General features: G+C 48.9%; 1 protein-coding gene across 1 annotated transcript in view; it reads left to right on the top strand.

The window, feature by feature from the left end:
- Positions 1–21,382, top strand: part of CAPRIN2 (caprin family member 2) — a 44,788-nt gene that overhangs the window by 20,483 nt on the left and 2,923 nt on the right. The window contains exon 8 of the mRNA XM_068273717.1: positions 2,685–2,977. Within this exon, the coding sequence (XP_068129818.1) occupies positions 2,685–2,977 (293 nt within the window). The remainder of the gene's footprint in view (positions 1–2,684; positions 2,978–21,382) is intronic.

Here is a 21,382-nt window from a genome sequence, read left to right as displayed (position 1 = left end):
GATATCTGCATTGCCAGCCAACTATCTGCAGATAGCTATCCGGATCTGAATCCGAATCGGATAGCTGAAAAAAGGTCGGATATCCGGGTTACCCAGATATCCGGAATCCGGATGAGCACCACTGTTGGGGGCTACTGTTAGAGATGTTGCGAACTGTTCGCTCGGCACATGCGCAGAGAGTGCCCGGCAACAGGAGCGCGATCCTGGACACGCTTCGCCGGGCAGCGCAGGCGTACTACTCCGGGTCAGAGCGACCCGGAAGTAGTAAAAGCCCCATGCATTCAGAGATGTTCGCCGGCGAACGGTTCGGGAACCGTTCGCTACATCTCTAGCTACTGTACACACACTGGATTCTTGGCACAATCCAATTATGAATACTTACCTCAGCAGATGGAAGCCACTGGATCCTCCAGAGGTTCTCCTTTGTCCTCCATCGCCAGCCTGTTCCAGCGTTGTCCCTGCACTAAAACCACCTGCACAGTAGTATGTTCTTAACTCTTACCCACCATACGGCGATCAGCCAATCAGCTGTGCAGGGCGGCAACCTGACGACCACAAAATGCCAGGTCGGAGCGCACATCGCGGTGCCCCACATCCGGTCGCACAGCGGATGACGTGTCCAGCTTAACTGGCCGGACGCTCATCCTTCCACTTCCTCATACGTGGAGCGCATATGCGCTCCTTCCACAGTTGCCTGGCGCCAGCCCGTGCGTCACAGCGGGCGCCCAGCCACTCATGCACAGCGTGAGCTCCACCGCCATCTAGTGGCCAAAAATCAGACCACTATGAGGGCTTCTTTTAGGAGCATCCATACAGATCCTGCCTGCCCGCAAAAAAAGGGACATACAAAACATAACATAAAGTGTTACAAAAACAGCTGTTAAAAATAATCAACCCAGCAATCATCCTAGGAAATATAGAAAGGAACCGATGCATTTCATCACAATAGTTATTACAGTATTCTTGTACGGGGTATCTCAATTCACGACATCTCAGGGACAACTTCCCTAGAAACACTGTCGCCTTTTATCATCGATTCACCCCATACCACCAATTCGACTTGCAAAAAATGTTTCTATAATTCATACACCAATACACAAGGCAACAACGGCCAGCAACTAAGGACTCAAACATGGTCAGGCAATTGGGCCAAGAAACTTGTGCCCCATTCCGACCATTATCATTGTCCAACCTGTTTTACCACCGCATAACCCAACAGCTATTTGTGCTATACACACCGCCCGGGCCCTATATTCTTACCCTTACTCCTTACCAGCAGACTCAAGAGAGGGACCACATTGGGGGGATAAACCCGCCCAGGGATTCCCCATCATCATAGTGCCGCTTATTAAAAAAAGACAGCCATATCTAACTTATCATTGAACCCCATTGGCCCTTCTGTTTGTAACCTCATTATCCACTTGCTCTCAATCTGCAGTAACAGACGGTCCTGATCCACCCCTCCCCTAGAGCTTCCTATCACCCTATCCACTCCAAAAAACCTGAGACAATCAGCATCAGCATTATGCGTTTCCCTAATATGTTCAATCGGCCTCTTGGCTCCCTTGCCATTTTTAATGGATTTATAATGTTCTGAGAACCTTTCCTTCAATGGCCTTGTAGCAGGGGAGGACTGGCCAGGGGGGAAGGGGGGAGATTTCCCCCCAGGCTGCCTCTCCTTTAATGATTTAGGGCTGGCCGATCCACCAACCGCTTCAATCATTATTATCCAATTGGATGAAAATCTGTGCCGCCACAAGCATGCTTAATCAACAATTTGACTTATTTGGGTGAAAAGTAGTTCAATCTGAGAACAAGGGAAATCTCGGGCCGATGTGGTCGTGAAGTGCGATAATAACAAACTATGAACGCGATGGAAACCCCAGCTGTTGTCCCTCAAAATGTATTATGTGCCCCACGGTGCCTGTGCATTTATACTTTACCTGTCATGCTGTCCCTCTAGTATCCTTGATGTTTTTCTGCATTGGCGACCACATGACTACCGGTATATAGCATGTGGGGCGCGTGTGACGTAATTTGGGCTGGGGCTGCCATGCAACTGGGCCTTTTCTTTGTGTTTTCCCTCCAGGCCAAAAGGTCCCAGTCCTCCCCTGCCTTGTAGTCTTTCCTATATACATTAAATTGCAAGGGCAGACTACAGCATACACAACCATCTCTGTTAGACAATTGAAGAAATGTCGACTCCTATAAATCCTATCCATATGCGAGAAACCACTCCCATTCCTCACATACCTACAATAAATACATTTGCTACAGGGATATGTACCCACAACCTTCGTCTGGTTCAGCCAAGTCCTTGTCTGGGGAGACTTGAATTCACTCTGCACGAGTTCATCTCGTAAGTTTCTACACCTCGTATAAGATATGCATGGAAGCTCCCCACATTTCTCTCTTAGCAAGGGATCAGCCTGTAAAAGACCCCAATTGTTTCTTATAGAATTGGCAATCACGTCTCCCATTGTTGAATGCGAAAAATGCATAAAAAAACCCTTTCTCTTCTTTGTCTGGCTAGACTGTAAAAGGGCATTTCTATCAACACTGTGTACTCGTTTTCTGTGTACTCGTTTTTCTCCTCCCCTCCCGGTTTTCCGGGAGGGGAGGAGTTGCCGCTCGGGTCCGCCTCTGGGCCAGATATATTGACGATATTCTCATCATTTGGGCAGGCGAAAGGGAAGAATTCGAGAATTGGATTGATGATTTGAATCAGAATGATATCAATCTCCATCTGACCTCAAACTGGGGCGGCAATAGGTTGGAGTTCCTGGACCTACAAATAGAGGTTGCTGACAAGCAGGTTATTACAAAAACCTTTAGAAAAGATACGGCCTCAGATATGGTGTTACATGGAGAGAGTTTTCACCCTAAGAAGTTAAAAAACAGCTTGCCGTACAGTCAGATGGTTCGGATGAAGAGGAATAATTCAGACACGTTGGAAGGGGTAAAACAAATAACGGAGGTAAGGGATAGATTTGCCCAGAGAGGATATGAGGAACATGTATTGAGAACTGCCCTAAATCGAGTACACAGTGTTGATAGAAATGCCCTTTTACAGTCTAGCCAGACAAAGAAGAGAAAGGGTTTTTTATGCATTTTTCGCATTCAACAATGGGAGACGTGATTGCCAATTCTATAAGAAACAATTGGGGTCTTTTACAGGCTGATCCCTTGCTAAGAGAGAAATGTGGGGAGCTTCCATGCATATCTTATACGAGGTGTAGAAACTTACGAGATGAACTCGTGCAGAGTGAATTCAAGTCTCCCCAGACAAGGACTTGGCTGAACCAGACGAAGGTTGTGGGTACATATCCCTGTAGCAAATGTATTTATTGTAGGTATGTGAGGAATGGGAGTGGTTTCTCGCATATGGATAGGATTTATAGGAGTCGACATTTCTTCAATTGTCTAACAGAGATGGTTGTGTATGCTGTAGTCTGCCCTTGCAATTTAATGTATATAGGAAAGACTACAAGGCCATTGAAGGAAAGGTTCTCAGAACATTATAAATCCATTAAAAATGGCAAGGGAGCCAAGAGGCTGATTGAACATATTAGGGAAACGCATAATGCTGATGCTGATTGTCTCAGGTTTTTTGGAGTGGATAGGGTGATAGGAAGCTCTAGGGGAGGGGTGGATCAGGACCGTCTGTTACTGCAGATTGAGAGCAAGTGGATAATGAGGTTACAAACAGAAGGGCCAATGGGGTTCAATGATAAGTTAGATATGGCTGTCTTTTTATAATAAGCGGCACTATGATGATGGGGAATCCCTGGGCGGGTTTATCCCCCCAATGTGGTCCCTCTCTTGAGTCTGCTGGTAAGGAGTAAGGGTAAGAATATAGGGCCCGGGCGGTGTGTATAGCACAAATAGCTGTTGGGTTATGCCCTGGTAAAACAGGTTGGACAATGATAATGGTCGGAATGGGGCACAAGTTTCTTGGCCCAATTGCCTGACCATGTTTGAGTCCTTAGTTGCTGGCCGTTGTTGCCTTGTGTATTGGTGTATGAATTATAGAAAAAATTTTTGCAAGTCGAATTGGTGGTATGGGGTGAATCGATGATAAAAGGCGACAGTGTTTCTAGGGAAGTTGTCCCTGAGATGTCGTGAATTGAGATACCCCGTACAAGAATACTGTAATAACTATTGTGATGAAATGCATCGGTTCCTTTCTATATTTCCTAGGATGATTGCTGGGTTGATTATTTTTAACAGCTGTTTTTGTAACACTTTATGTTATGTTTTGTATGTCCCTTTTTTTGCGGGCAGGCAGGATCTGTATGGATGCTCCTAAAAGAAGCCCTCATAGTGGTCTGATTTTTGGCCACTAGATGGCGGTGGAGCTCACGCTGTGCATGAGTGGCTGGGCGCCCGCTGTGACGCACGGGCTGGCGCCAGGCAACTGTGGAAGGAGCGCATATGCGCTCCACGTATGAGGAAGTGGAAGGATGAGCGTCCGGCCAGTTAAGCTGGACACGTCATCCGCTGTGCGACCGGATGTGGGGCACCGCGATGTGCGCTCCGACCTGGCATTTTGTGGTCGTCAGGTTGCCGCCCTGCACAGCTGGTTGGCTGATCGCCGTATGGTGGGTAAGAGTTAATCCCCTGTATACGGGCCATTTGTTGATTGGCCAAGAAGGGGGATCTGAGGGATGACCGCCCAGGTGTGTGTGTGTGTACGTGATGAGGGGGTGGAGCCTTCAATATAAGATCCTGCTTGCTGCAAATGGGGGGTGATCGGTCTCGAGAAAGCCCTGATCTAGGGGCGAAACGGCCGTCGACCTCACCTCCGCACCTCCATGTCGCTGCAGTGCTTGGTTAAGTACTACCTAGATACACTGTTATTGCTATTTTTATGCCATTATTATGCCACTGTCATTTTTAAGATGAAGTTGATTAAAAGTTGTTTTTTATTGGTTGAGCTGCTCCTGGAAAGCTTTTTTTCTACTGCATAGACAGTAGTAGGTTCTGCTTGTTCCGGCAGAACCTGAGTGGGTCTGTGCTTCTGCGCAGTGCATCCATGGTGCTCAGTGCTGGAGCGGCCTGCTGAAGGAGGATGAAGGAAAAATCTAGAGGACCCTCCGAAACTAATCTAAACCTGTGCACCACAAACCTCACAGGTTTGCTTTAAAGATAACTCCAGCTTCCAGCTGCAATGCATGTTTCTCCTGTTAGCTCCTGATGTATTTATCATTATACACTAATGATTCAGCCAGTTGTTTACACTGAATGTTCATACCTTTGCAGCTGACAGCTTTTGAAGGACACAAATGTTTAAGGGCCCGTTTCCACTAGTGCGGTGCGAATCACCGGGATTCCACCGCTGACGAAATCGCATGCGGATGCGATTCCGCGGGCGATTTTTGCCGCGATTTCGCATGCGATTTTGCATAGGCAGGGTATATGCGAATTTAACCATGTCACTGCCTGGTTCAATTTGCATTAGTTTTCATGCGAATTCGCACGCGAAATCGCGGCAAAAAACGCATGTGCGTTTTCCCTATTAAATGCATTATGTGCGAATCGCCTGCATTCCTCACGCAGGCGAATTCTGCAGGCTCTACCGTGCAGAAAAATCCTGCACAGAAAAACGCTCAGAAGTCCTGACAAGTGGAAACAGTCCCATCCACTTTCATTGCCTATGCGAATTCGCATGCAGGCCACGCATGCGAATTCGCCCTAGTGGAAACAGGCCCTAAAACAGGGGCGTAGGGCCTGTGGTCGCAACGGTCGCCTCGGCGACCGGGCCCGGCTCCTGAAGAGGCGGGGGAGGGGCCCGGGGGGCCCATGTCCGTTTGGACTCGGAGATCCCTGCGTGCGTTATTGGGAGGGGGGAGCTGCAGCCGTGGGGAGGGCAGTCCGACCTCTCCCCGGGCCCCCCCTCCCCCTCAGATGCAGAGTGCGCAGCGCACGGAAGCGCTGTAGGCAGAACTCACCTGCCTGCGTTCCAAGCGCCGCTGGTCTCCTCCCGCTCTGCATAGATCTGCTGTTACACACTGCTTCTGGCTAAACAGGAAGCAGTGTGTAACAACATCTATACAGAGCGGGAGGAGACCAGCGGCGCAGGGACGGAGGTGAGTTCCGCCTACAGCGCTTCCGTGCGCTGCGCACTCTGCATCTGAGGAGGAGAGGAAGGGAGGGAGAGGGCAGCTAGCGACCTACCTACCTACCTAACCTACCCTGGGGGGCCAGCTACCTACCTAACCTACCCTGGGGGGCCAGCTACCTACCTAACCTATCCTGGGGGGCCAGCTACCTACCTAACCTATCCTGGGGGGGCCAGCTACCTACCTAACCTATCCTGGGGGGCCAGCTACCTACCTAACCTATCCTGGGGGGCAGCTACCTACTCTAACCTATCCGGGGGGGCAGCTACCTACTCTAACCTATCCTGGGGGAAAGCTACCTAATCTATCCTGGGGGGCAGCTACCTAACCTATCCTGGGGGGCACCTACCTCATCTAACCTATACTGGGGGGCAGCTACCTAATCTAACCTATACTGGGGGGCACCTACCTATCTAACCTATACAGGTGGCAACTATACTGGCTACCTATATTGGAGGCACCTACCTAACTAACCTATACTGGGGGCACCTACCTATCTAACCTATGCTGGGGGCAACTATTCTGGCTACCTATATTAGAGGCACCCACCTAGCTAACCTGTACTGGCGGCGCCTGCCTATCTAACCTATACTGGGGGCAACTATACTGGCTACCTATGCTGGAGGCACCTACCTGGCTAACCTATACCAGGGGCAACTATACTGGCGTACCTATGCCTGGCTACCTATACTGGGGGGACCTATAGCTGGCTATAGGGATTCGGATATGTGTGTGCGTCGGGTGTTGCCGGGGGAGGGGGGCTGTTGTTGCCGTGGGGGGGCCCACATCCAGATTCCGCATCGGGGCCCAGAGGTTTGTAGCTACGCCACTGCCCTAAAAGGAAGAGTTTGCACATGACCATTAAAAACAAACAAACAAAAAAGAAACCAAAAAAAAAACAGGATTTGTAACTGTAACATCCAGACTTTGGCTCACTGAGCTATCGGTGGGTGTGTTCAGATCTGTACCGGGAATAATGATCTGAAGCTCTGATGGGAAGTTTCGTCATTGGAATCTGATTCCTCCAGCAGAGTAAAGTATTGTCTCTGGATACAAACTGATACAATGCATCTGTGTCAGGTGTCAGCCTGGTACAAATGTCCGCATTGTTTATGCAACCCTATCTGTTTGACACCTGCAAGCAGGGGGCCTTTATGCACTGATGTCACATCATCGGTCAGCTGTCGTCTGTCTTTTTTGTGAAAACAATACTGGCGGGTCACTGAGTCAGGAGAAGAGACCTGTCCTTGGCCCGGAATCAGAAAACAGAGGATGCTGACATTATGCACATCACATGTATGGAATAACCAGGGACTTGTGCAAAGGGGACGCTATACGTTCCAGCGTCCAATCACGTAGCAAATGTGGAGTTATTTGTTAGTTTCCTCCAGTATATGTTGTAGCTGTGCTAGTAGATGAAGGCAGTGCTAACCAGGGAGGGGTGAGTCTGCCTACCTTTCAGTTCTAAGGGGAAATGCATTGTAGGCGATTATGGAAGGGGATAGGGTGTACTTTTAAATGTATTTTGCAATAGTGTACAACAGGTTTAGATGTGCGTACGTGCGTGTGTGTGCGTGGGGGGTGTTATCGCTATGTGTGTCTCCATGTCAGGGATTTCCTCTGATTTCCTGCCTTTAGGATGTTCAAGGCAAATCAGGAAAAAAGGGCACAGAAACCCTTTTAAAAAAAAAGGGCATTGCCGTAAGCAATAGGCGCGTATTACAAAAGCCAACATTGCATAGTGGGCTCGGAGTGTCCATTATGCGACGGTACAATTTTCATATCCGAATGCCTTGGCGCCTGCAATTCTATCAGGTACCTTCTGTGCCGCAAATCACGGCTTTGTGGCGAGGGTAAGTAAAGGTAAGGGGGGGGGGGGGTTAAGTGTTGGGGGGTTAAGTAGGCATAGTTAGAGAGAGATCTTAGGGTTAGGCATCAGTAGAGGGAGGTCTTAGGTTTAGGCATCGGAAGAGGGAAGTCTTAGGGTTAGGCATCGGTAGAGGGAAGTCTTAGGGTTAGGCATCGGTAGAGGGAGGTCTTAGGGTTAGGCATCGGTAGAGGGAGGTCTTAGGGTTAGGCATTGGTAGAGGGAGGTCTTAGGGTTAGGCATCGGTAGAGGGAGGTCTTAGGGTTAGGCATCGGTAGAGGGAGGTCTTAGGGTTAGGCATCGGTAGAGGGAGGTCTTAGGGTTAGGCATTGGTAGAGGGAGGTCTTAGAGTTAGGCATCGGTAGAGGGAGGTCTTAGGGTTAGGCATCAGTAGAGGGAAGTCTTAGGCAGTGTTGCCAACTCATCCCTTTAATTACTGACACATATGAATTATACAGGTTTTGTGGTAGGTAGATGTAGTTAAGGCACTGATTATGTGCAAATAGCCCCAGAACCTGTATAACTTAGATGTGTCAGTAATTAAAGGGATGAGTTGGCAACACTGGTCTTAGGGTTAGGCATCGGTAGAGGGAGGCCTTAGAGTTAGGCATCGGTAGCGGGAGGTCTTAGGGTTAGGCATCGGTAGAGGGAGGGGTCTCCCTCTACCGATATTTTACTATTGTAGTTTAGTAGAATATCGGTTACCGCTCAAATGCTTTTTATGAACAATAAACATTAATTCCAGTGCAATAGTGTGAAACGTGATAATAATGAACGTCAGTTCTAGTGCAATAGTGTGAAATGTGATTTTAATGCTGGGTCTATGCATTGTATCATGGCTTATTTTTATCTTCACAGGTCGCTTCTTACGTGAGGGTAGACTGTAGAAGGAGTGCCCAGAATCTCAGTCAGTGACTTTATGTACATTAATGGGTAGCCCAAGGGAGTGCCCCATGACCTGTTTGTATTGTTGCATATTTTTGTATGTTATTTGCATTCCATTTATATGCTTTGCACTTAGGGTCAATAATATGGGTGGGCGGAGCAAGTAAGTGGTTTGGGTGTGGTTCTCCAGCCCCAGCCTTTATTTGCCCGCCCAGTGGTGTCATACATTGTTATGCACCTGATGAAGGACCTGCGTGTCCGTAACCTGTAGTGCTTCTGTTTCACAATATACGCATCTTTGCAGCCAGTGGCGTGCCGCCTCTTCAATCTTCATTCATCTTGGGCTATATCTGAAACCGTGGGAGCAATCCAGTCGAGGCCTGGTACCGGCAAATCCCAGGACACAGTATACCTGGGCAGCTGCTACCTTGGAACTTTGTATTTGTCTACAAGACAAGACAAATAACATTTATATCGTGCTTTTCTCCTGGCGGACTCAAAGCGCCAGAGCTGCAGCCACTAGGACGCGCTCTATAGGCAGTAGCAGTGTCAGGGAGACCTGCCTAAGGTCTCCTACTAAATAGGTGCTGCCTAACTGAACAGGCAGAGCCAAGATTCGAACCCTGGTCTCCTGTGTCAGAGCCCTTAACTATTACACCATCCAGCCAATCATTACACCATCCAGTCTAGCATAACTACAAACCTTGGGGGCCTCTGCAAAAATTACATAAGGCTCCCCTTCCTCGGTTCCACCTACCTCTTTCCTCCTAATGTATAAGTGTGGTTAATCCTCCCTTGTCTACCTCCTTTCCATACAAATGTAACTAACCTGCAGGGGTGCGGTGACTGAGGAAGAAGGATGACAGAGACTGACCAGCAGGGACGGAGTAGGGTGAGTGTGACTGACCAGCAGGGGTGGGGTAGAAGGGTGACAGAGACTGACCAGCAGGTGTAGGTTGGTGGAGAAGGGTGACAGTGACGGACCAGCAGGGGTGGAGTAGGGTGAGTGAGTGTGACTGACCAGCAAGAGTGGGGGAGAAGGCCAAGGGTGACAGAGACTGACCAGGAGGTAGGTTGGAGGAGAAGGGTGACAGTGACTGACCAGCAGAAATGGAGTGGGGAGAGAAGGTTGACAGTGAGTGACCAGCAGTGGTGCAGTTCGGGAGAAGGACAGTGAGTGGCTAGCAGAGGCAAATTGGGGAAGGACAGTGGCTGACCAGCAGGAGTGGAGTGGGGGAGAAGGGTGACGGTGAGTCACCAGCTGTAATGGAATTTGGGAGGAGGACAGTGATTGACTAGCAGGAATGGAGTGGGGGAGAAGAATGACAGTGAGTGACCAGCAGGAATAGAGTTTGGGAGGAGGGCAGTGACTGACCAGCAGGGGTAAAGTGGGGGTGAAGGACAATGGCTGACGAGCAGGAGTTGGGGATGGTGATAGAGACTAATCTGTACGGTTAGGGGGAGAATGGTGACAATGGCTGATTTACGTTTATCATTTACAGAGACGGGACAGGTTGCAAGTACATTGTACCGCAAAACAACAGCTGTTATCAGTTTGCTCCATTATGAGTTCTTTCATACTAAGCAACTACATGACAATATACCGGTTAGCCAGTTCTTGAGGTTACGCTGCTATTATTCTGATGCCGGTGAGTTTTTACAACAAGCTCTAATGATCTAAAAATGAGGTCCAAACAGAGGGGCTATCCGAAACGCACAATACAGAGGGCATTTAACCAAGCTGCACAGTCAAGGAGAGAGTAACTACTGTATAATACCAAGAGAGAGAATAAATTGGTTAGATTCTGTCCTCCCTTCAATAACTGCTGGAAAGACTTGCCAAAGGGGAATACTTGCCAAACATTGACCTCTTTTCCATACTGACACACCGATTTCTGAACTTGTTACTGACAAACTAACACTCAGAGCAAATAGAGCACCCGACTTGAGGGATCTAATGTGCAGGGGTCACTTTCAAAGGCAGAAACACAAAATACAAACCAAGGGAAGCTTTCCCTGTGGTCATTGTAATATATGTGCACATATGCGGCCTACTAAGACAGTCAAGACAAGACAAATAACATTTATATTGCGCTTTTCTCCTTGCGGACTCAAAGCGCCAGAGCAGAGCAGCAGCCACTAGGGCGCGCTCTATTGGCAGTAGCAGTGTAAGGGAGACTTGCCAAAGGTCTCCTACTGAATTAGTGCTGGCTTACTGAACAGGCAGAGCCGAGATTCGAACACTGGTCTCCTGTGTCAGAGGCAGAGCCCTTAACCATTACACCATCAGCCAACTGCCGTGAACCCCAGAACTAAAAGAACGTTCACAATCCATGAATTCATGAACTGCCAGACGCAGGGAGTAGTGTATCTCCTTAAATGCCCCTGCAACCTGTTTCATGTGGAACAAACAACAAATAAATTAAAGTCCAGGATCCAAAAACATTTCTCGACAATTCGACTGGCATCTAGGGATCTAACTGAGGGGAAAACACTCACATCTGTGGCTGATCATGCCCTAAAAAAACATGGTGGTTCTACAAAAGGTTGGACTGTGTGTGGACTCAAATATGTCTTTCCATCTCCTAGAGGTGGTGATATCACACAACAACTACTAAGACATGAGACTTGATAGATGTACTATCTGGGATAACATGCTCCGGTAGGTTTAAACAAAGATTTTTCTTTTGTGGGGTTCCTGCACTGATTTTGTTTGATTTTCTTTTCTTGGGTTTGTGGAAGCTCCGGGGTTAGCAGGGCTTCGCACCCAATAATATAATTTGTAATGTATCGCTCTTGTGTGGTTTGCTCTCCCTTATCTCTAGTTGTCCAAGCGTAATTATGCATGGTTTCCAATGTCTATTGCTTTCATCTGACTGTGCAAATTGGGGGGTTTCATGAGTAGAGCTTGCAACTCCTCATACAGTGTCATGTCCATGCAGGGCCGTGCAGAGGATCCTCAAGGAGGGGTGCTCAAATTTGAAAAAGGGGCCCTAATCGATAAATCGTGCTAAATTGTGTATGTGATACCCCTTCTCCAGAAAGCACTAGGCAGTCTTAACCCCCCCCCCACCACCACCACACACACACACACACCTTTATAGAAGTATCATGCAGACTTTGTGTCTTCTTCCAACCAACTTCTTTGGTGCCACCACCCTCAAATCAGCAGTCATAGGTGCGCACTATTAGAGTGGGCACAGTGGAGCCTGATGTAGGCATGGATTCACCTTTCATTACTGGGACCTCTGTCCCTCTAGATCAGCACCCAAGCTTCTTTTCAGGCAAAGAAGCAGTGGTTGCCAATATGCAGTGGTTGCTAAGCATTAGTAGATGCAAAACTGCAGTAAGTGCCAAGGTGCAGTGGGTGCACAGATGCAGTGGGTGGTAAGACGCAAAGGTCCAGTTTGTGCTAAGTTGCAGTGGGTGCCGACGTGCCAAAGTACAGTCCGTGTCAAGCTGCTGTGGGTACCAAGGTCCAGTTTGTATTGGGTGTTTATTTGCAGTAGATGCAATGCTGTATTGGGTGCTGAATGAATAGCAGAAGGCGATAAACAATAGTGGGTGCCATTTGAGTGCTAATTGGTACAGGGAGCTATGTGAATGTTGGACATGAGTGAGCAGGGAGTGCCATGTGTGGTCTGGATGTGTGCCATGGGAGAGTACTGGGTCTCATATGGGTTCAGACCAAGGGTGGGTACTGGTTGCTATTTGAGTGCTGGCCATGGATGGGTACTAGGTGCATTTAATGGCTTTGGAACTTTGTGCTGTGTGAGTACTGTCTCATGTGGGTGTTGATTATGGGGGTTATAGGGTGTCATGTGGGTCTTAGGTGCAAATACTATGTGCCAAGTGGGTACTGGGAGCGAGTACATGGTGACATATGGGTGATGGGTGCTGGCTAGTGGGGTATTTGTTGTCATGTGAGTGCTAAATGCAGAAGCTGGGTGCCATGTGGGTTCTGGGTGCTGGCACGGGGTTTCATGTGCATTCTGGCTGTATGGGTTGGTGTCAAGCATCATGTAGGTGTTGATTGCAGTTACTCAAGCCCTTGTGGGTTCTGGGTGCAAGTACTGGATGTCATCTGTGATTGCTTTGTGTTTGTGCTGGGCACCAAGTGGAGGCTTAGTGCAACTGGAACTAATGCAGATGAAACATGTGGGTGTTGGGTGCAGGTACATGGGTGCGAATACTTGGTGCCATGCCTGCACTAGGTGCTAGCTATGGGTGGGCATAGTGTGTCATGTGGATTCTGAGTGCAGGTACTTTGGGTGCTAGTACTGGTTTATGTGAGTTCAGATAGTGTGCAAGTACTGTGCCAAGTGGGTGTGAGTACTGGGTGCCAGCTATAGGGTGAATGATGCAAGTACTAAGTGCCATATGGAGGTCGGATATAAGTATTGGGTGCAAGTTGCTTGGTGCAAGTACTGGGTGCTTGCTATAGTGGGGGTTACTGGTTGAGTGTAATGTGGGTGCTGAATATTGGTGGGATTGCGGTGGGTGCAGGGAGTGGGAGGTCACTGTGGGTACTGCTAGGAATGGCATAGTTGCTGCTAGCGGAGGTAGAGGTCAGTGTGGTTGCTCAGGGAGGTAGAGGTCAGTGTGGGTGCTGGTGGAAGGGTAGGTCACTGTGGGTTCTGTGGAAGGAAGAGGTCAGTATGAGTGCTGGAGGAAGGGGAGGTCACTGTTGGTGCTGGGAGAGGTCATTGTAGTTATTGGAGGAGGGAGTAGTTGTGGATGCTGTGTGTTGGGAGAGATCAGTGTGGGCGCTGCTTTTGGGATGGTAGGTCCCTGTAAGTGCTGCAGGGGACAGGAGGGTAGCCTCTGGGGGAGGGAAAGACCACTGTGGGTGCTGGGGGAAGGATAGGTCAGTGTGGGTGCTGGGGTAGGCAGGATCACTGCTAGATTTGGGGAAGGAGAGGTGATTGTGGGTGGTAGGTGAAGGGAGAGGTCACTATGGGAGGGAGAGGTCACTGTGGGTGCTGGTGGAGGGAGAGGTCACTGTGGGTGCTGGGGAAGGAGATGTCACTGTGGGTGCTAGGTGGAGGGAGAGGTCACTGTGGGAGGGAGAGGTCACTGTGGGAGGGAGAGGTCAATGTGGGTGCTGGTGGAGGGAGAGGTCACTGTGGGTGCTAGGTGCAGGGAGAGGTCACTGTGGGTGCTAGGTGCAGGGAGAGGTCACTGTGGGTGCCAGGTGGAGGGAGAGGTCACTGTGGGTGCTAGGTGGAGGGAGAGGTCATTGTGGGTGCTAGGTGGAGGGAGAGGTCATTGTGGGTGCTAGGTGGAGGGAGAGGTCACTGTGGGTGCTAGGTGGAGGGAGAGGTCACTGTGGGTGCTAGGTGGAGGGAGAGGTCACTGTGGGTGCTAGGTGGATGGAGAGGTCACTGTGGGTGCTGGGGAGGGAGAAGTCACTGTGGGAGCTAGGTGGATGGAGAGGTCCCTGTGGGTGAGGGAAAAGTCACTATGGGTGCTTGGGGATGTAGAGGTCAGTATGGGTCCTAGGTGGAGGGTGAGGTCAGTATGCCACACTAGGATTCCTATCCAGGCCTCTTCACCTGAAAGTGCCCCAGGTGGGGGCGGAGCTTCTTGCGGGTGGGCGGGGCTTACCGCGGTAGGGGGCGGGCTTATTTTGCATGATCAGGGGGCCTTTTTTGAAGATTTTAAAAAGGGGGGGTGCCTGGGCACCCAGAGCACCCCCCTCTGCACGTGCCTGTGTCCACGTGTGGGTTCTTCTTTGTCTCTGGGGGACTCTTGTGAGTGGAGCCCTGACCCTGCCCTAGTTTATTGCATCATCATGTTCCTGGCGGCACCAATTTTCATCCGATTGGATTATAATCATCGTATCATATGATCGATCGGCCGACAAGCTGCCTGCTATATGGCCACCTTAAACCACAGGTGTTGAATACAAGTCCTTGAGGGCCATATTCATGCCTGTGTTTAGGATGGACAGAGAGGTGGAGAGATGTGTCCTACTTGATAAACCAAACAATTCCTGAATCAGTCCCAGAGGTGGGACAAGGTCCTCCAGCACCCAAGGCTGAGACACGAAAGTGCGCCCCTCCATTCCTGCCACCCCAGCTGTCACACACTGATTGCTATTAGACTAAGAGGTGCCACAGGGCCCACAACCTCCCCAACACCTTAATATCTAGTTATCTGGCTTGCAGTCACTGCTATGTATCCCCTTTTATTTCTTTCTGCTTAAAACACAATTAGGAATGACAGCTGAATGAATTGTGCGCCCCCTCCTACACTGCGCCCTGAGGCTGGAGCCTCTCCAGCCTATGCCTCGGCCCGGCCCTGATCAGTCCCATCAATTAATTTGCACTGTGCCAAAAATATGTGAGGACCTTGGCCTTTGACATCCCCCCCTTGTGTAACCCCACTCTACTAGTGATGATTAGCTACCAGGGATGTCAAACTCCAGTCCTCAAGGGCCACCTGTTCTGCACAAATTACCACTAGTAATATAAAGCAATACATACACTTTATATGTAAGAAAGGTTTCTGATGCCCAAAACAGGATGAGTTCCTGAATAAATTTCTCTAGAATTGCGTTCAAGTTATTCTAGTTTCTCTTTAGCTGGATACACGGACAGCATGGGGAATATTAAAAGAAAAAAAAACAATGGCAGCTTATGACTTATCACTGGTTAAACAAAAATAAAAGACAGATTCTTTTTTTAAAGTGATCCCCAGCCGAAGCTTGGGATCAAAATGAGATACTTACCTGAAGAGAGGGAAGCCTCAGGATCCTATTGAGGCTTCCCTCGGTGCTCTGATGTCCCGCGTCACTGAGCGTGGCTCTCCTTGAGATCGGGCCCGTGGTCCTCCTCTGTTCTGAGTGCAGCCATTCAGTAGCTGCACGAGCTCGTCCGCGCATGCGCAGTAGCACAAAGCTGCTCGTACATAAACGGCTCCGGCTTACTACGCATGCGCAGACAGGCCACACTGCAGGAAGAGGTGCCGTGCGGCCCGATATGATTAGCGACAATGCCTTGTCAGGGTGGGTGGGCGCGCTCAGCGACGGGGAACATCAGAATACTGAGGGAAGCCTCAATAGCATCCTGAGGCTTCCCTCTCTTTAGGTATCTAATTTTGTCACTCTCAGCTTTTAACCTAACAGGTTGGGAAATCCTGGCGTTTTGCTGAAAAATATGGTAAAAGGAAACAAAAAGTAGGTTGTATACAAATATTCTGAATGAGAGCAACTATAGCCAAAGGAAGAATTTCTTCTGAAATGTACTAGTCTTCTGGAGGTAGAGCAGCACCTCCCACAGCTGGTAGATGGAAAGGCAGCCAGAGAAGAGGGAGGGCTGTGCACCTGGCTCCAGGCATCCAATTCTCAGATACTATATCACCTACGGCTTCAATGCAACACAACTTCCATCAGACTGCAAGCAGCAGCATTTCAGGTAAGCGCTTTCTGTTCTACCTCTCTGACATGGGCCTTATTCAATTCATTGTTTCTCCTAGATGTTCTCCTAGGGGGGATCATTTTCATTCAAGTACCTAAACATAGGTGAAAATCGCTTCTGTCTCCCCCAGTGTCGCACGGCTGTCCCCAGTATAGCGCTGCCGTGCAGGGCTGGCGCTACCATAGAGGCAAAGGAGGCAATTGCCCCAGGGCCCTAGAGCCTGTAGGGGCCCCCAGTGGCTACAAGAGGAAAACATTTTTTTTCAAAAAGACCTTATATTTTTTTCAAAAAGACCTTATATTTTTTGAGTAAATCGATTTTATAGTTTTAAGGGGAAAAAAATACACATTTAAAAACCCGCTGACTTTAACGGTTAATAGCAAATCCACCTTAAATGCTAGAAACCCTAAATTTGCAGGATATGTTAAGGAGATCATTGGGAATAAGAGGGAAAAAAACAATTTTTCAAAAAGACCTTATAGTTTTTGAGAAAATCGATTTTAAAGTTTCGAAGGAAAAAAGTATACTTTTAAAGGGACTCCGAGCTCAGAAAAAAAAGGAAAGTTGTACTCACCAGGGGCTTTTTCCAGCCCAGTGCTGGTCGGGAGGTCCCACGCCGGCGTCCTGGCTCCTCTTCTTCACCCCGCTCCGGAATGGCTGGCAGGCCGCAGCCCGGGCGACACTCTCCCGAGTGTCGGGCTGTTTCTTCCGCATATGACGCGGATTACGTCACACGCCGGCCGCCTCGCGTCATCACGGCGTCCGGCGTGAAAGTACTGCGCATGCGCTAACAAAGCGCGCATGCGCAGTACTTTCACGCCGGCCGCCGTGATGACCTCCCGACCAGCACTGGGCTGGAAAAAGCCCCTGGTGAGTACAACTTTCCTTTTTTTTCTGAGCTCGGAGTCCCTTTAAATGCGGTAAATGTGACTTTTAGTAGCAAACCTAACGGTAGTGTAATTTTACATGTATCAAAAGAAAGACCAATGATTTTCCTAACGGGATTTCCAGGGGGTCCATACGCAGCCGCAGCGCTTTGGCCAGGGATCGCTATACAACCGCAATATGGCTGTATGAAGATCCCTTGTATTTTTTCCTATTTTACCAATTTTTTTTTTGTATGTTTAGAGTGTGAGATTTTTTTTTTTTTTAATTATGTGGGGTCCCCCTCCTGAAACGTTTTAACCCCTTGTTCCCCATGCAGGCTGGGATAGCCAGGATGTGGCGCTCCGACCGATTGGGGCTTCACACCCTGACTATACCAGCTGCAAAAAAGGTCCCTTAATGCCGATTTTTGTTCCGGGGTATCTGTTAGGGGCCCCCAGGTTTATAAAAATTAAACCTGGGGCCCCATTGTTGCTTAAACCCGCCCTGCTGCCGTGTATCAAAGCACTGTACAGACTAATTAGACAGCGGTTTCACCGTCTAACAGTCTCCTAGTGGGGATCGCCGCTGGGAGGCTGATGACCAGTGGCGTAGCATTCGCTATAGCCACCATAGCGTTGCTACGGGGCCCCTAGCCACAGGGGGCCCGTGCGAGTCGGGGGACTTTTTTTTTTTTTAATTATGACGCCGTCCGGCCCGGCCCCCCCCCCCCCCCCCCGATAATTTTACACCAGCGCCGCCACTTGACAGGCTCCCCTGACCCCCCTCCTCTGATAAGGTGGCTGGTGGTGAGGAGGGGGACTATGTGGCGGCGCATTGATCCTCCCTGGCGGCCGGGCCGACACTTACTGTATAGTTCCGGCTTCCGGCCAGCCAGGGAGGGAGAAGGAGGAGACGTGCGAAGAGGGAAGAGGAGAGCTGCGAGGCTGCGAGGAGGAGAGCAGCGGAGCACGGTCACCGACCCCACGCCACCCCACGCGTAAGTGACGCTGATGGAGCTGGAGGTGGGTGGAAATGGGGGCCGACCCGGGGGACTTGTTGGCTGCTGCCATGCGCCACCCATATCTGGTCCGGTCTGGCCAGCGGCCATGATGCAACCTGTGCTGGCTGGCTGCTGGGGGAAGGGGGGGATAGGGCAGGAGAGTTGCTGGCTGCTGGGGGGGGGGTTATGGGGGAGAAAGTTGCTGGCTGCTGGGGGGGGGCAAAGGAATTGAGGAGAGAGTTGCTGGCTGCTGGGGGGAGGGGGGGAATGGAGCGGGCACATATACCCCCTGGCTACATATACTGGGCACATATACCCCTGGCTACATATACTGGGCGCATATACCCCTGGCTACATATACTGGGCGCATATACCCCTGGCTACATATACTGGGCGCATATACCCCTGGCTACATATACTGGGCGCATATACCCCTGACTACATATACTGGGCGCATATACCCCTGACTACATATACTGGGCGCATATACCCCTGACTACATATACTGGGCGCATATACCCCTGACTACGTATACTGGGCGCATATACCCCTGGCTACGTATACTGGGCGCATATACCCCTGGCTACGTATACTGGGCGCATATACCCCTGGCTACGTATACTGGGCGCGTATACCCCTGGCTACGTATACTGGGCGCGTATACCCCTGGCTACATATACTGGGCGCATATACCCCTGGCTACATATACTGGGCACATATATCCCTGGCTACATATACTGGGGACACTGGCTGTTTGTCATTATGTGCGTTTACTGGTGAAAAGCTGTCTCTTATTATGTGCGTTTACTGGTGAAAAGCTGTCTCTTATTATGTGCGTTTACTGGTGAAAAGCTGTCTCTTATTATGTGCGTTTACTGGTGAAAAGCTGTCTCTTATTATGTGCGTTTACTGGTGAAAAGCTGTCTCTTATTATGTGCGTTTACTGGTGAAAAGCTGTCTCTTATTATGTGCGTTTACTGGTGAAAAGCTGACTCTTATTATGTGCGTTTACTGGGGAAACGCTGTCTCTTATTATGTGCGTTTACTGGGGAAACACTGTCTCTCATTATGTGCATTTACTTTATATTTTTTTTATGTAGCTACATTAGCTAGTATAACTACATTAGTTAGCCCCACCCACATGACATCATGGCCACGCCCATTTTAAAAAATTTCCTCGAACATGTTGCCCCCTAACCATTTTTGACTGCCCCCTCATATGTGCCAGTCTAGAACCGGCCCTGTACCCTGCCTACATATACTGGGCACATATACCCCTGGCTACCTGTTCTGGGGACATCTCTACCCCTGGCTACCTGTTCTGGGGACATCTCTCCCCCTGGCCACCTGTTCTGGGGACATCTATATACCTGGCCACCTATTCTGGGGACACCTATAGACCTGGCTACTTATACTGCACTTAGAGGGTTGTGGGACTGTTGGGGTGGAGGGTCCTGGAGGAATGTTTGGGTGGTGGGTCCGTGGGGTTGGAAGGTTGTGGGGGGGCCCATGAATTTTTTTTGCTATGGGGCCCAGTCATTTCTTGCAACGCCCCTGCTTACGCCGATTGGTGTTAGGTGGTCCTGGGACTGCTGCTGCGGCCATGCTCATCGGTGTGACGCGGTCGGCTAGAGGTTAAGGGAAAAGCTTTCACTTTCTATCAGGAAACTCTGTATTTGGACAAAGAACAGCAAACTCATATAAGCTCCTAACTCCTTATCGTAGAGTAAACTCTAATGTAGTAAACATTTGGGTATTGTAAACTAAAAGTTGAGGTACTGGCCAGGCACCATTATAAGTATATGGGAGTAATGCCTGGTGTAGTAAACCCTGATATAGTAGAACTACTGTTATAGTAAACCTGTTTTCATAAAAAATATTAATAATAAAACATAATGGATTTTGGAGTTAATTGGATTCAATTTTTATGTAAATTAACTTCATTGACATTCACTGGAAAATCGCTAAACAAATATTTGTATACGACTGCATACAATAATTTAAAAAAAATGCTCACAAAAGTTCCAACAAATAAGACTAGAAAGGTCACAAAGGCACATTTCTTGCATGCAGGAAATCACATGCAGAAATGCACTGACAAGTGTGATTGACCTCTCAAACAATAAGCTCAGCTTTTCAACATAACTTCGGTGCTTGAGATCATTTTCCACCTTCACTACAGGCTATAAAATAAAACCGCTAAAAAACAAAAGAAAATTTTGATACAAAGTAGACAGAAGTAGAAGAGGACAAAGTTTATTCTTGTAATTTAATTTACTAGAAATGTTATTGGAGTGTAGTACCTATACTGACCATAAAAGGTCAGACCTGAGAGGTCCACTATACAGTAGAACAGTGGTTTCCAACCTTTTTAAGGTCGTGACACATCACACCAAATGCTCAGACCTCCATGGCACATCACCCTCCCACCCCCCCAATAAAACGCCCTCTGACTCAGTATAGGTAGGTAGGTAGGTAGGTAGCCAGGTATAGGTGCCATTAGTATGCGTAGCCAGGTACAGGTGCCCTCAGTATAGGTATTCAGTTTTAGGTGCCCTCAGTATAGGCAGTCAGGTGTAGGTTCCCCCAGTATAGATAGCCAGGCGAAGGTGCCCTCAGGATAGGTAGCCAGGAGTATGTGCAAGGTGTAGGTGCCCCCAGTATAGGTAGCCAGGCGAAGGTGCCCTCAGGATAGGTAGCCAGGAGTATGTGCAAGGTGTAGGTGCCCCCAGTATAGGTAGCCAGGAGTAGGTGCCTTCAGGATAGGTAGTGAGGTGTAGGTGCCCTCAGGATAGATAGCAAGATTATATTATCTCCATATATTCGGCGGCCACGTGTTAGCAATATTGCACCACCCAATAGGGGAGTCACTCCGGTACCCTGAACAATATTCGACCTAAATATAATAACCAGTGCATCTACATGTGCTTATAAATTTATTCTTGAGTCTGCAAAATAGTTAATACAAAACATGGTTCACACTACTAAAAACTTTAAAAACAACCTAGACCACGTGAACTAATCAATCTTCTCAAACTGTCACGATGATGGTATAATACCTGATTGATCGCCCAGCTGTGCCTACGCATATCAGTCGGTTTCCAGATCATATTTGGACAATCGTGGGCCCTCCACCCGGCGCACACCATGAGGCCTCTTCATTTACACTTAATCCGACAGTGCACTGTCACTATTAGCTTGTTGCTATAATCACCAGTCC

The sequence above is a fragment of the Hyperolius riggenbachi genome, chromosome 3, assembly GCF_040937935.1.
Source record: "Hyperolius riggenbachi isolate aHypRig1 chromosome 3, aHypRig1.pri, whole genome shotgun sequence".
Classification (NCBI taxonomy): Eukaryota; Metazoa; Chordata; class Amphibia; order Anura; family Hyperoliidae; genus Hyperolius; species Hyperolius riggenbachi.
This window is presented reverse-complemented; position numbering and strand designations above follow the sequence as displayed.